At 37.7% G+C, this 15522-nt stretch overlaps 1 protein-coding gene across 2 annotated transcripts; it reads right to left on the bottom strand.

The window, feature by feature from the left end:
* Positions 1–1294: 1294 nt before the first annotated feature.
* LOC107896874 (PHD finger protein At1g33420) lies at positions 1295–5786 on the bottom strand. 2 transcript variants are annotated; one of them, XM_016822172.2, is made up of 5 exons: positions 5124–5786; positions 4267–4393; positions 3739–3954; positions 2473–3081; positions 1295–2289 (listed from the first exon to the last, which is right to left on the bottom strand). In XM_016822172.2, the coding sequence occupies exons 1-5, from the start codon at positions 5452–5454 to the stop codon at positions 1536–1538; spliced, it is 2037 nt and encodes a 678-aa protein (XP_016677661.1). In that variant the 5' UTR covers positions 5455–5786; the 3' UTR covers positions 1295–1535. The 2 variants fall into 2 exon arrangements, with proteins under 2 accessions (XP_016677661.1, XP_040934868.1); XM_041078934.1 differs by having other exon boundaries at positions 2473–2781; positions 5124–5697.
* Between the last annotated feature and the right edge of the window lie 9736 nt (positions 5787–15522).

Genomic DNA, 15522 nt, shown 5'->3' with positions numbered 1-15522 from the left:
TCATAACATAATCTCATGATAGTTTTTAATGCATTCAATTTAGTCTCTAATGTTACAAAGTTATCTTAATTAGCTTTACAAATTAGTCATTTTTACAATCTAAGCTTACTAACTATCAATTTCTTCAAATTAAACCCAAAATAATCAATTTCTCTCTAATGGTAACTTGCTAAAAACTTAACAATTGAACAAATTGATACATGGACTAGCTACATCAAGTTCTCATGATCATAAATCTATAAATATCAAAGAAAACTAACTTAATTACATTGATATTTTGTATGGTTGAAGGTTAAAGCTTTCGAAAATAAAGTTTGGTTTTTCTTTTTGGACGAACGATGGAAGAAGATAAAAATAATCTTTATTCCCCTAAGTTATTATATATTATAATTAATCCTTAATTAACTTTAATTAAACCAATTAATATAATCTTTACTTTATTTAATCATTATCATTAAGGTTAATGGTGATTACCATCATTTCTCACTAATATTGTGAAAAAAAATGTTTAATAACCTTTTAGAACCTTTGGATAATTGTTATCTAGATCTTCAAGCATTTTCTTAATTAAAACTCTATGGTGATTGGAATTTTATAATTTAATCCTTAAGCTTTAATTAACTATATTTTCCGCTAATTTATTTAACCGATCTTTATTATATTTTCATATTAACTCCGTAAATATTTTTATTTTATATTTACGGATTTAGTTTACGGAAATAAAATTCTAAAATCACATTTTTCAACACCACTGAAAATTGGGTCGTTACATAACAGCTCATAAGATGTCCTAAACAAATATTTAAACTGTTGTCCCAACAGACTGCCCAATATGATTTTCGAACAAGGAATTTTTTGGACAATTAAGATCTCAACAGAAACAAATATGAATAAATGTTAAATATATGTGTATATAATTTTAAAAGTACTCAAATTCAAAAAGGTCACAGCTCTTAAGAACATTTTGCATCTATTGAAAGAAGAAGTATGATCAATCCACAACCCTGGGAGACCAGAAGCTTCTTTGGGTTCTTAGGCTTTTTTGGACATGATTTCTTATTTATTAAGAGAAGAAATGAATAGGATTAGGCCATATATTTATCTTTCTTTCATGAGATTTCGATCAAAGGGTTAAAGATATGCGATAGTTGGAAACTTATAAGGTTAAAAGGAAGTATTGGTGACAAAGAGCAATCGGTATCTTACATTTGACTCAAAGGCCTCACAAATAACGTAAATTATCACCCCCAAAATAAAAACCAAATGGATATAGAGGGCACCCAAAAATACTGTGGAAAAGAAAACTCCAAGGGAATGATCATTCCTCATATGCTACCCCTTTTTTCCTTCTTTAAATTAAATCAACTTAGCAAAATTATATACAAAGAAACAAATAACTGCCTTGGCGACTTTAAGCCAGTTACTATTTATGTACACATTGATAAAACCTCCCTTTAAACACCAAAAATATCCCCTGATTTCAACGAACGTCATAAGAAGTTGCCAAGCAATTTCCAAAGCTTCCACTCTCATTCTTACACTGTACAACAGAGAGTCATCTGTAGCGATTCTTTGCATCTAGTGCAAACAAACTTGGCAGGCACTGCATCAGATTCGTTAATTCCGAAACATCTTGTATGCAGCCACACCCCACAAACATCACACGCCAACATCCTTTCCCCATCATCATCCTTAGCTCCACATGTGCAATCCACTGTCCACCTCTCGACCCCCCTTTCCAACCTATATTTACTAAGCCCGTTTTTTCCCAAGCATCTCCCTCGAACTCGAACAGATCCTGTTGACCCCAACAATAACTTGACCTGGGTGGAATCCTCCACACCAGTATAACCAAGCAACTCTTCAGCTTGGAATCTTCTGAATGCCAAGTATACTTCTTGAAAAGCCTTCGAAGCTTCGATCTTAAGGTCTAATACAATAGCATTTATGGGTAACACTACTAATTCTGCAGGTGGATCCGGAGTGATTTCTTTATGTTGATCCATTAGCTCCAACTCACATGAGATGCAAATTACATCTTCATTCCCACTTGATAATTTTTCATTATTGTAATGTTTCACAAATTGCTTGCAGTCAAGGAGCTTCTCAGCTGAGCTGATGGTAAGATTTCTTATTGCATCGGGAAGGCAGGTCGACATGGTTTGAGGATGGAGTATGGATTCATACAATAATTTAAGATCTTGCTTAAGAATTTCCTTAGATGGAGGAAAATTAGGAACACAATTATCATTGCAATTGGTGGTGATGGAAACATTTTGAGGCTCAAGTCTGTAAAAGATGAAAACAACATATTAGAGTACGTACTATAAGAGATTAAATGATCAATAAATAGAAGGATCAGTAATTATCCTATGATTAATAAATTGTTCAGAGATTGAAAAATCTAATGGTTGCACCTGCTAAAGACATGTTTGTGCAAATAAGGGCATGTAAAGAGACCAAATCACATACCTATACTCGAGACAACCAGAATTAGGATTGTGTCTTGCCTTAACAACCATTCCTTCTACGGCCAATTTCCCATTAAGTTCCATGAGGCAATGATCGAGGAGTGTTGGAGGAGCCACTCTACAGACAGCTCCCCTAAGAGCACGAGAACTTACCCAGTTTGAACCAGATACCGCACGAAGTACTCTAAACATTGCCTCTTCAACTCGTACAACATCAACTCTACTCCATGATAAAACACCTGAAGCACGTTGTTTCTTGAAGGTAGCATCCCCAACCCTTAAGGAAGACTTATGGGAATCATGGATCAACCTTATCAGAAAACAAAAGACATCTTTTATATTTAGAAGCTCACACTTCGATAAAGACTGATAAAATGAGATAACATCCTGAAGTCGAGTACTAGGTTTCGATCCTTGCGGTAGAAACATGGATAATGGAAGGCTAGAAAGAGTCTCAATAGCAGATCTATATGCATCAAATGTCAGCGCAAAACTACCAGCACCAAATTCATAACCCCAATCCCCATACCATGGATGGCCTTTGGTAATGGCATGAAGTAGCCGGTATTCCAACCCATACTTCTTTGACACATCTGTCACACTTACCTTCCTGTTTGTATGATAATGCAGAACAGTAAGACAATAACTCCATAACATGACAAAGTTCAATCATATAGCTAAATGAATCCAAGTAATATGTAAATTGATCAACCATACAAAATAAGAAAACATAACAAAACTGATCATAATATTGTTTGAGAAAATTCATTACAAAGCCCTTAAATAGGACATACATATCCAAATAACTATTAGCACAAAATGATACCCTCAACCATTTTCTTTTTTGGCAAGAAAAAGATTTACACTAACCCAATTAAATATTTGCAATTTACATAGAAGTTATTTAAATAATTTGGTAGTGTTTTATGACTAATACTAGATAATTTAAAGGAAGATATTAATATCAAATGTTAACAAGTTTTTCTCCTATTCCTTTTTTTCCATTTTTTTTTCTTGGGGGTGAAGGGAGGGAAAAGGAAGTGTTGGGTTGGGTTGGGTTGGGTTATAGATGGGATTTAAAATGATCATTGCAAAAACTAATTAAAAATAACTTTTTTTATAAAGTAAAAAGGGTCTAATTAGTGGCACTATTTGTATACTTATACAAAGGAAGGAACAACATTAGCAGTGGCAAGACAATGACAGTGTCTATTCTTGAATATATAATGATCAAATTTGCAAGGAAAGAAGCACTAAGATTTTTTACCTGACACCAAGGGTTTTACATAGTCGATCCCAAAAGTCCATGATATGGCATCCTGAAAGGACCCTTGAACCCCCTTCCATGCCATTGACCCTAAGAAGGTGACCGTAACCATTAGAATGGATTACACCATGTAAAAGATGAGTGGTGTCCTCTAATTGGTGATACACCCAATCCTCTACATCATCTGTAGTTGTCACATAGTTGCATGACTTACACCTGGAAAAAATTGATGCACAAAATTAAAGCATAATTAGGACGATCAAAATTGGAAATAAATTAACAGATTAGCATGATAACTCATGTAAAACCCAATTCGATATTGCCTAAAATTAACAAATTAGTATATTCTTAAAAAACTGTGCACAATCACAAACGACGACATAATTTAGACCACCTGGACAGTTGAATATATGTAATTAGTAAAAGTAGACAACTTGGACTATCCATTCATATTTGTAAGAATGGACATAAGAAGATCACATTTACTTGAGATAAAGAATTGTAAGGAAAAAAGAATGAGTTAAAGACCTTAATTCCGATAAATGTAGGATATCTCCACAACGCACACATGGTTTATGGTAGCCACCGATGGAATTACCGTCCACTTTTATGATGAAGTGGTAGCGTTTAGAACATACTGGATGTTCACTCCACCCTAATACACATTCATCGGCAAAAGGAAAACATTATTCAGAGATGACCCATCAAGGAGACAAATGGACAAGTAAGTGTGGTAGGATTTTTACTTTAAAAAGAAGTCCATAAAATAAAAAAGAATTCAAAAAAAATATGTGATATGATGACCTGTTAAAAGACAATTGTACAAGGAAGAGAGAAGTTTGAGAAACTTAAATAGCAATAGATAGATGTGACATGTGATGTGAAAGGTGTTGTTCGGTAAAATAAAAAAATTATGATGGGTATAATGGTAAAATAAAAATACAGAAAAATATATAATGATATGTCCAGTCAACATTGAAACCCGCCACTCAAGCACACATGCCTCCACCTACAATTTTATATTTATTTATTTATTTATTATTTACTATAAATCTAAAATCAAGCAAACGAGTCGTTTCATGATTATTTTCTCACGAGACATTCGCAGCTCTCAAACCAATTCAACTCACCTAACCACCCTTTATTAATTTATTAATTATTATTATAATGGCCTTTGTCTATCTTCTTGTTAATTTCATTAAAGTAAATAAAAAATATTACTTTTATTTTAGTATTATTATTATTAAGCTCATTTATTAGGAATGCTATTTCCACAGAAATTGCAACCGGGTGAGGCAACCGAGGGAAAACGGAAATGCAAAGAAAATGCCTAGAGATGTGTGTAAGACATAGAATCGGTCAATGAATCGATCTGATCTGCTTACCAACAACTCGGCACTGGTCACAGTAGACGGATCTAGATCTAGCGACATCCTCCTCCACCACGTCTAGACAGACCACGGAGGAAGAGGGATCAAAGTTGTCGGTCACGTCATCGACTCTGAAGACGATTTGCCAAATCATCATGTGAGGGAAAAGCGACGAAAGAGGCGGCAAGAGTGCGTACTTCGTTAAAAAAGACCTAATGTTGGCACGAAATGGCGTGGTACCACCAAATCCAAAGGAAGAGGAAGTGGAAGGGAACGTCAAGAAGTCATAGAGATCAACTGTTACTCTTCTCTTTATCCTTTTCATGGGCACAGCATTGACAACCATGCTGAAAAATGTGGTGGTGCGTGTATCCGGTTCAGAGTGCGTGAGGAAGAATTTAAGGGAGAGACCGGGTGGATCTAATGGAGGAGAAGGATCTTGGTTGAAAAGGGGGGGGGGATTTCGGTTGTTCAGCGGTTAGTGTTGGGATGAGGGAGAGACCAGCTTAGGGTGGGTTTAGTTTTGATCATTCATTCATCAATCAATCAGAAACAATATTATATCATTTTATATGATATGATATTATACTGCGATATTATGGGTATTATTTGTCGGAAAAGTTTTTTATTTAAGTCAGTTTCGTTTGAAATGAACAAGTGGATGGGGTTGCGGTTGGTTGGTTATCCATAGACTACAATACGATTTCTTATAATTCATTTCCTTCTGCTTCTTTTAATCATGTCCGTCAGATTGAGCATTGGATAAATGAACAGGATATTTTAATATTTGCAATAAAATTTGTTAATAAGTCGATAATTCACCGGTTCTTTTAATGTTGTATTTTATTATTTGTAAAAACAATATGTTTTTAGGGTATCATGACCTCGTCCTATGTGTCAAGTTCTTTTCATTTTATGACATCAGGCCAATTATTATGGAATAATTAAAATACTTTCATGTTAAAAAAAATCAATGTATCCAAATTTAATTTTTACCACTATAAATAAATCTTTTAACTTACACCAACACTCACCCAACTTTGAGGTAACAAACAAAACAGTCACTCTAGTTTTAATTCAGTCACTCAACTTTTAAAAAATAATAAAATAGTCATTAATGTTACCGAAAAGTGAAAAATCAATCACCATTAACTTTTTCCATCACTAGCTTAACAGCACAGCTGACGTGGCCAGTTAACTTACCACGTTGGACGAGGCAAAGTTAGAGTGATTATTTCTTTTTCGTCATTCCTTTTTCTATTTTTTAATAAATGGCCCGATATTTTTATTTTTTGAGTAAATGGCCCAATATGTTTATGTTTTTTTTCTTCTTCACCCTCAAAACCCTTGGCATAATCCTAATTCTAACATTAACTAGACAAATCATTCACAAGGGAACTGTAAGAAGCGTTCTCCTAACACCTCCACTTATTCTTGTCCCACTGTCAGTTGCCCTAAAGCTCAGGCCAAGAATCTCGTCATGGGTAAACTTAAGATAACGTTGATGTAAATCTGGGTTCCACTGACTGTTTATGTTCAGATCCCAGGACCATCCCAACCCAGATTCAACTCACCGAGTTAGAAAACAACAGGAGTAAGGTTGTTCTGATCTCGTTTTATGCTGGATCTACCTTTATAACATCGCCCCCTCTATGTTTTGTTTCATTGTCGGCATTTTTCACAAAGAAGATTGGGGTTGCTTTGAAGGATGTCGTTGCTAGGAGTGCCTTGATGAGGATATTAAGGTTAGATTTGTAGCCACAACCAAAAACAAATAATAACAGTGTGGGTGGTGATTGACTAAATTTGTTGTTAGATAGCTAATCTCTTGTTTGGGTTCTCTAATCTTTGATTGTCCTTTATTTTTTTTAAGGGGATAGATCGAAATAGCTAATCAAGTGTTCTTTTTAATGTTGTATAGCTTTGCAATTGTTTAGTTTAATATGAAACTGTCTACTATCCAGCAACTTCTTTTTCTTTTTCTTCTTCTTCTTCTTCTTCTTCTTCTTCTTCTTCTTCTTCTTCTTCTTCTTCTTCTTAATTGCTGCCTTTCGACTCAAGGCATCAGTTACGACATTAGCTTTACCAGGATGATAATCAATTACACAATCGAAATCTTTTAAAAGCTCAACCCGACGTCGTTGTCTCAAAATTAACTCCTTTTGAGATAGGAGGTATTTAAGACTTTTGTGATCAGTATAAATGCGACACTTTTCACCATACAAGTAGTATCTCCACATTTTTAGAGCAAAAATCACGACAGCTAGCTCTAAATCATGCATCGAATAATTGCTTTCATGCATTTTTAGCTGACGAGACACATATGCGATCATTTTCATATCTTGTATCAAAACACAATTGATACCGCTCAATAAAGCATCACTATAAACTACAGAATCATTTCCCAATTCTAGTAAGGTTAGAATTGGCGCTTCAGTCAACATCTGTTTCAATTTATCAAAATTTTCTTAACATTGGTCACTCGACAAATTGAACATTTTTATGTAACAGCTTTGTCATCAGTAAAGCTATCTTCGAAAATCTATTTACGAATCTTCAGTAATAACCAGCTAGCCCAAGAAAACTGCGAACCTCTGACACATTTCTGTATGCTTTCCACTGAACAATAGCCTCAATTTTTTTCAAATTAATGTGTGTGATAAGTTTTATATTTATGATTGATCGTACTTGAAAACTAACTATTATCACAATAAAGGTAAGCGCACCTATCGAACAGTAGTATAGGTTATAGCAGGACCAGAATGTCGAACCCACAGGAACTAAAAGTACTAGTATTAACCTTATTTTTATTATCTAGCCTAAAAATAAGGGGTGTAACACCCCGAACCCGAGACCGTCACCGGATTCGAACACGAGGTGTTAACAGACTTTAAAAAAAAAATTCCCAGACACTGCCAATCTGCGTACTAGTCACTTTAAAAATCATATCTTGAGTTCAGAAACTCGGAATCCAGTTCCGTAAATTTTCCCTGAAACTAGACTCATATGCCCATCTACATATTTTTTTCTAGAATTTTTGGTTGGGCCAATTAGTACAGTTTATTAGTCAAAGTCTCCCATGTTACAGGGATCGACTACACTGACCTTTGCGCATTACGACTTGGATATCTCCCTGTACAGGGCTTCAATACTGATGCCGTTTGTTTATATAGAAACTAGACTCAGAGAGGAATCTATACATATATGGCTTGACTCCTAATTGTCTTTGGTTAATTTATAATGAATCTCCAAAGTCGGAACAGGAAATCCGGAAACCGTTCTGGCCCTGTCTCACAAGAACCTGAATATCTCTTAACCTACTGTCCGTATGATTGTTTCGTTACTTTCCTATGAAAATAGATTCATCAAGGTTCGTTTACATAATTTATTCACTATTTAATTCCATTCCTACTATTTTTAGTGATTTTCCAAATCTACATCACTGCTGCTGTCAGCATCTGCCTTTAAGGTAGACTTTACCTATTTCATAGTTTCCATGATTCAATTAGCCCTTTTTGCATAAATAGCACAATTTATGATAGTGATTAACCATTCCCATGGCCAATCCTTGTCAAGCATATCCACACCTCTCAATAACCATATCCATACCAAATGATTATAACATTATACTCAAACATATATAAGCCATTTTCGCATGGCTATCCAAAATTATACAAGTCCAAAGGGTCCATGACCCACAACAAACGGGTAGTCCTATACATGCCATTTCGAAGTTCAACCAAAATTGTACCAAAAGGGGGGGGCTTTGATTGTGTGGGCGACTTCGACTTCAAAATCCCGAGTCCGATAGCTGGAGAACCAAAATCTATAAAACAGAGGATCAAAGAAACGGAGTAAGCAATTTATGCTTAGTAAGTTTTGAGCAAGGAATTCCAGCACAACAAAAGTATAGCATTCATATAGCTAAACGGATAATTTCATATGCACAAATTTTCGATATCATACTTGCTTCACATTACCAACCCTTATGTACATACACAAAAGATCAACTTAGCCAAAGGCCGGTAGCTCGTTTATCAACTGAGCGAATACTTATTTGTAAGGGCTCAACTAAATTCAAGCACATACGAAACATACCTCAATGTTGGGATGTTTCTAGAGTATTTACTGAAATTTTTACAGCAAGATCATTCATTCCCAAATCACGTACCTTCGGAATTTAACTGGATATAGCTACTCGTTCAAATGCCTTCGGGACATAGCCCGGTTATAGTAACTCGCACAATTGCCTTCGGGACTTAACCCGGATTTAGTAACTCGCACAAATGCCTTCGGGCTTAGCCCGAAATTAGTATCTCGCACAAATGCCTTCGGATCTTAGTCCAGATATGGTCACTTAGCACAAAGCCTTCGGGACTTAGCCCGGACATCATTCAAATAACCATGCACATTTAACAGTAAATCATGGCACATTCGTATTTCATTTTCGTTAACAAAACTCAAACACAAGACACTTATCATTCTTGCAATTTCGGCTCAATAGCCACACACAAAGAGCATGATTTTGATTTGCATAAAACATGATCTAATCAAATCATAATTTAAGCTCTTTTACTCAAGAACTTACCTCGGGTGTTGTCGAACGATTCCGATAGCTATTCGACCACTTTTTCCTTCCCTTTATCGGATTTAGTTCCCCTTTGCTCTTGAGCTTAATTAAACAAATAAATTGATTTAATCATTTGAGCATCGAAAAGAGGAACACAAGGCACTTAGCCCATATTTATACATTAGACATTAAAGTCACATATGTACGGAATCATGAATCAAACTCAACATTTTAGCTAATTTTTCCCCCTTGGCCGAATTTTCTAAGCCAAGACAAAAGCATCAATATGCTTGCCTCTAACCGAATACATGCAACACCAATCTCCTTCCTATGGCCGAATATGCATGTCTATGTTGGGGCCGATTTCAACACTTAATACATTCTACAAGTATGATCACTTGTATTGACTAAACACCCTTTTGTTTCAAGTTCAAAACTTGGCTAATACACACATATATACACTAGTAAAGCATCCTCTCCCTTTCCATCAATTTAACACATGCATTACTCATTAATATACAAAAATTATATTCGGCCTTAGCACACAACTTGCTAGCCGATTCTTCTCCATTTAGCAACCAATGCACATATGTGCTCACTCAAAAATGCTAAAAAGAAGATTTAAGAATCATCAATCCACCATCACATGCATCATTAACAAGCTTCATATTTAGCATGCAATGGCATTAACACAAAATCTACCTAGGCCGAATATCATCCCCATGACATAGCAAAGATTTGAACCATGGGATAATTAGAACTCAAGCTAGCAACTAAAAACATGCATGAATCTCATGGCACAACCTCAAACATACCTTGATCTAGATACAAGTATGGCCAAACCTCCTCCTAATCCTCTTCCAAACCAAACATGAAGCAAGAACTCCTTCCTCCTTCCTTTGAATTTTCGGCCAAATGAAGATGAAAAAGGATGAACAAAATTTTCTCTTTTCTTTTCTTTAACTCACGGCAATGGGGGGGAAACAACCACACACTTTTTTTTTGTTTTCATCATATTCCCTTTCATTATTTTATGCCCATGCTCCTTATTTTATTTTTTTCCACCCATGATGCACCAACACAACATGTCTATGACATGTCTTGCCCATCACACTTGGTCTACCATGCTTGTCATGGCCGGCCACTACTAATTAGGGGGGAATTTGACATGCAAGTCCCCCCTTTTTATTTCATGCACTAATAGGTCCTTATGCTTCGACCTATCACATTTCAAAAATGTCGCACATAAGTCCTATTGACTAAATTCACATGCAATCGACCAAATCGAAGCTTGAAATTTTCACACGTTCATAATTACATATTCTAGACAATAAATATCACATTCAAACATTTCGGTGACTCGGTTTAGCGGTCCCGAAACCACTTCCCGACTAGGGTCAATTTTGGGCTGTCACAACTCTCCCCCACTTAAGAAATTTTCGTCCCCGAAAATCTTACCGGTAAATAGGTTTGGGTATCGTTCTTTCATCGAGCTCTCGGTTTCCCAAGTAGCTTCCTCGATCCCGTGTTTGAGCCATAACACCTTAACTAACGGAACCCTTTTGTTTCGCAACTCTTTCACTTCACGAGCTAGGATACGAATCGGTTCTTCTTCATAACTCAAGTCAGATTGAATTTCAACTTCTGAGGGATTAATCACATGTGACGGATCGGATCTATAACGTCGAAGCATCGAAACATGAAAGACATCGTGAATCTTTTCAAGTTCAGGGGGCAAAATCAATCTATACGCAACCGGACCAACTCGTTCGGAGATTTCGTACGGCCTAATGAATCTCGAGCTCAACTTGCCCTTACGGCCAAATCTGAGTACCTTTTTCCAAGGCGAAACTTTAAGAAACACTTTATCTCCCACCTGATATTCAATGTCTTTTCGTTTCAAATCCGCATACGATTTTTGACGATCTGTGGCTACTTTCAGACTTTCACGGATTACCTTTACTTTCTGTTCGGCATCTTTAATCAAATCAACTCCGAAAATTTTACTTTCACCGAGCTCGGTCCAAAACAATGGTGTACGGCCTTTACGACCGTACAAAGCCTCGTAAGGTGCCATCTTAATACTTGATTGAAAACTATTGTTGTAAGCGAATTCAATCAAAGGTAAATACCGTTCCCATGAACTACTGAACTCGAGGATGCAACATCTCAACATATCCTCAAGTATCTAAATTATCCGCTCAGATTGACCATCGGTTTGGGGATGAAAAGTAGTGCTAAAATGCAGCTTGGTACCCAAAGCTTCTTGCAATTTCCTCCAAAATCGCGAGGTGAATCTCGGATCTCTATCCAACACGATAGAAATAGGTACCCCGTGTAATCTCACAATCTGAGAAACATACAATTCGGCTAGTTTATCCAATGAAAAATTCGTACGCACGGGGATAAAGTGAGCCGACTTAGTCTGTCTATCAACAACAACCCAAATCGCATCCTTCTTACTTGCTGACAATGGCAGTCCGGACACAAAGTCCATTGTGACTCGATCCCATTTCCACTCGGGTATCATGATCGGCTGAAGTAATCCTGAAGGCACTTGATGTTCCGCTTTCACTTGTTGACATATTAAACATCTCGAAACAAAGTCGGAGATGTCTCCTTTCATACCATGCCACCAAAACCAACGTTTCAAATCGTTGTACATTTTCGTACTCCCCGGGTGAATTGACATTCGGCTACAATGGGCTTCGTTCAGAATCATCGAAATGAGTTCCGAATTCCTTGGAACACACAAACGACTTCTGAACCTCAAACAATCATCATCATCAATTTGAAACTCTGATTCCTTGTTCGGAACACACTCAGCCCGTTTTGCAACCAATTCATCATCAACTTTCTGGGCTTCACAAATTTGATGAATCAATAATGGTTTGGCTTTTAATTCAGCTACTAACACATTGTCGGGTAGAACAGACAAGTGCACATTCATCGCTCGTAAAGCAAACAATGATTTCCGGCTTAAGGCGTCCGCAACCACATTAGCCTTTCCCGGATGGTAATCAATGACAAGCTCGTAATCTTTCAACAACTCAAGCCAACGTCTTTGTCGCAGATTTAAGTCTCTTTGAGTCATCAAATATTTGAGACTTTTGTGATCCGAAAATACATGGCACTTTTCACCCAATAAGTAATGTCGCCATATTTTTAAAGCAAATACGATGGCAGCTAGTTCAAGATCATGGGTCGGATAATTTTTCTCATGTGGCTTTAATTGTCTCGACGCATAGGCCACCACTCGACCTTCTTGCATCAATACGCAACCCAACCCAAGTAGGGATGCGTCACTATAAATGACAAACTCTTTGCCTGATTCGGGTTGCACTAAAATTGGAGCTTCAGTCAAATAAGTTTTTAGTTGATCGAAACTTTTCTGACATTTCTCCGTCCATTCGAACTTAACATCCTTTTGAAGTAGCTTCGTCATTGGTGTGGCTATCATCGAGAAACCTTTGACAAATCGTCGGTAATAACCGGCGAGTCCCAAAAAGCTCCGAACTTCGGTAATATTTCTTGGAGGCTTCTAGTTAAGTATGGCTGAAATTTTGCTCAGGTCAACTCGAATACCCGATGCGGATACCACATGACCCAAGAAGCTAACCTCTCTTAACTAGAACTCACACTTACTGAACTTAGCATATAACTGCTTATCCCGCAAAATTTGCAACACTAGTCTCAGGTGCTCAGCATGTTTGGTCTCATCTCTTGAATAGACCAAGATGTCATCAATGAACACAACTACGAACCGATCCAAATATGGTCTGAAGATCCGATTCATCAAATCCATAAATACCGCAGGGGCATTAGTGAGCCCAAACGGCATCACTAAGAACTCGTAGTGACCATATCTCGTTCTGAAGGCAGTTTTGGGTATGTCCGAATCTCGAATTCGCAACTGATAATAGCCCGATCTCAAATCTATTTTTGAGAACACTGAGGCTCCCTTCAGTTGGTCGAACAAATCATCGATACGTGGTAACGGATATTTGTTCTTTATTGTCACTTTATTCAGCTGACGATAGTCAATGCACAACCTCATGGTTCCGTCCTTCTTTTTCACGAACAATACTGGTGCACCCCAAGGTGAGAAACTTGGTCGAGCGAAACCTCTATCCGTCAATTCTTGCAACTGAGCTTTCAACTCTTTTAACTCGGTTGGTGCCATACGATACGGAGCTATCGAAATCGGTGTAGTCCCAGGTACAAGCTCAATACCAAACTCTATCTCCCGAACAGGTGGTAAACCCGGTAATTCTTCAGGAAAAACATCCGGGTATTCACAAACCACCGGCACAGATTCGGGTTTCTTTTCTAATTCTTTGTCATCAAGTACATACGCAAGGTATGCTTCGCACCCTTTTCTTACATATCTCTGGGCCAACATTGAGGATATTACAGCTGGCAACCCCTTTAAGTCCGTAGACTCAACTCGGATTATCTCGTTATTTGCGCACCTCAAATCAATAGTCTTGCTTTTGCAGTTCACAACTGCATCATGCGCGGTCAGCCAATCCAAACCAAGAATAACATCAAATTCATCAAATGGCAAAAGCATCAAGTCCGCCGGAAAACAGGAACCTCGAATTACTAGGGGACATTTCTTACACACTTTGTCGACAAGCACGTAACAACCCAAGGGATTTGACACCCGAATTACGAACTCAGTAGACTCAATAGGTAAAGTCTTACTGGATGCTAAGGTTTCACATATGTAAGAATGAGTAGAACCGGGGTCAATCAAAGCAATTACATTAGTATCAAAGAGAGTAAAAGTACCGGTAATAACATCAGGCGAAGAAACATCCTCGCGGGCACGTATAGCATAAGCTCTAGCAGGCGCACGAGCCTCGGATCTGGTCGTAGCATCTCTAGATCCTCCCTGACCACCACTAGCATTGCCCGTATTTCTAGATGGTCTACCTCGAGCAGTGGTAGCACCCGGTTTCCCACTCTGATTTACATTCTGTTCAGACAGCCTCGGGCAATCTTTAATGAAGTGGTCAACTGATCTGCACTTGTAACAGGAGCGGTCATGGAATCTACAACTCCCCGAATGCCATTTACCGCAATGTCGACATTCCGTTCTGTCTCGACGTTCATTCCCAACACTGGCGACCGAAGTGCCTCATGTACCCACAGGGGGTCGATCACGATCTCGTCTAAAAAGGCCCGAAGTGCCTCTCGACCAGCCCACATCATCTCGAAATTTCTTCGATGCCTGTTGAAGAGACTTTCCCGAAGATCTTTTACGAAACTCTCCAGTTCCCACATCAACTTTTTGTTTCTCTTTTCTAAGCTCTTCGGCTTTACAAGCTCGCTCGACAAGTACTACGAACTCTCGTATTTCAAGAATGCCAACGAACATTTTTTATATCTTCATTCAGCCCATCCTCGAAGCGTCTACACATGATAGCCTCGGACGAAACACATTCCCGAGCGTATCTACTAAGTCTAACAAATTTTCGCTCGTAATCAGTAACTGACATAGAACCTTGCTTAAGCTCAAGAAATTCCTTCCGTTTTTGATCAACAAATCTCTGACTGATATACTTTTTCCGAAACTCAGTTTGGAAAAACTCCCAAGTTACTTGCTCTCAGGGCACAACAAAAGTCAGAGTACTCCACCAATAGTAGGCAGAATCACGTAGCAAGGAGATAGTACACTTTAGGCATTCATCGGGTGTACAAGATAGCTCATCGAGTACCCGGATAGTGTTGTCCAACCAAAATTCAGCTTGCTCGGCATCGTCGCTATCCGTAGCTTTAAATTCAGTAGCCCCATGTTTTCGGATTCTGTCAACTGGGGGCTTATTTGACCTTATTTGG

Source organism: Gossypium hirsutum, chromosome A10 (assembly GCF_007990345.1).
Source record: "Gossypium hirsutum isolate 1008001.06 chromosome A10, Gossypium_hirsutum_v2.1, whole genome shotgun sequence".
Lineage (NCBI taxonomy): Eukaryota > Viridiplantae > Streptophyta > Magnoliopsida > Malvales > Malvaceae > Gossypium > Gossypium hirsutum.
The sequence above is the reverse complement of the archived record's forward strand: the minus strand, read 5'-3'. Positions and strand labels throughout refer to the sequence as shown.

What these genes read in the sequence shown, in the direction of transcription:
- LOC107896874 (XM_016822172.2), bottom strand. Translation starts at nt 5,454, where the DNA reads ATGGTTGTCAATGCTGTGCCCATGAAAAGGATAAAGAGAAGAGTAACA. An exon ending in CTACATTTATCGGAATTAAG is followed by an intron (nt 3,955 to 4,266) that starts GTCTTTAACTCA and finishes AATTTTTTCCAG; the next exon opens with GTGTAAGTCATGCAACTATG. An exon ending in TCTGGTTGTCTCGAGTATAG is followed by an intron (nt 2,290 to 2,472) that starts GTATGTGATTTG and finishes CATCTTTTACAG; the next exon opens with ACTTGAGCCTCAAAATGTTT.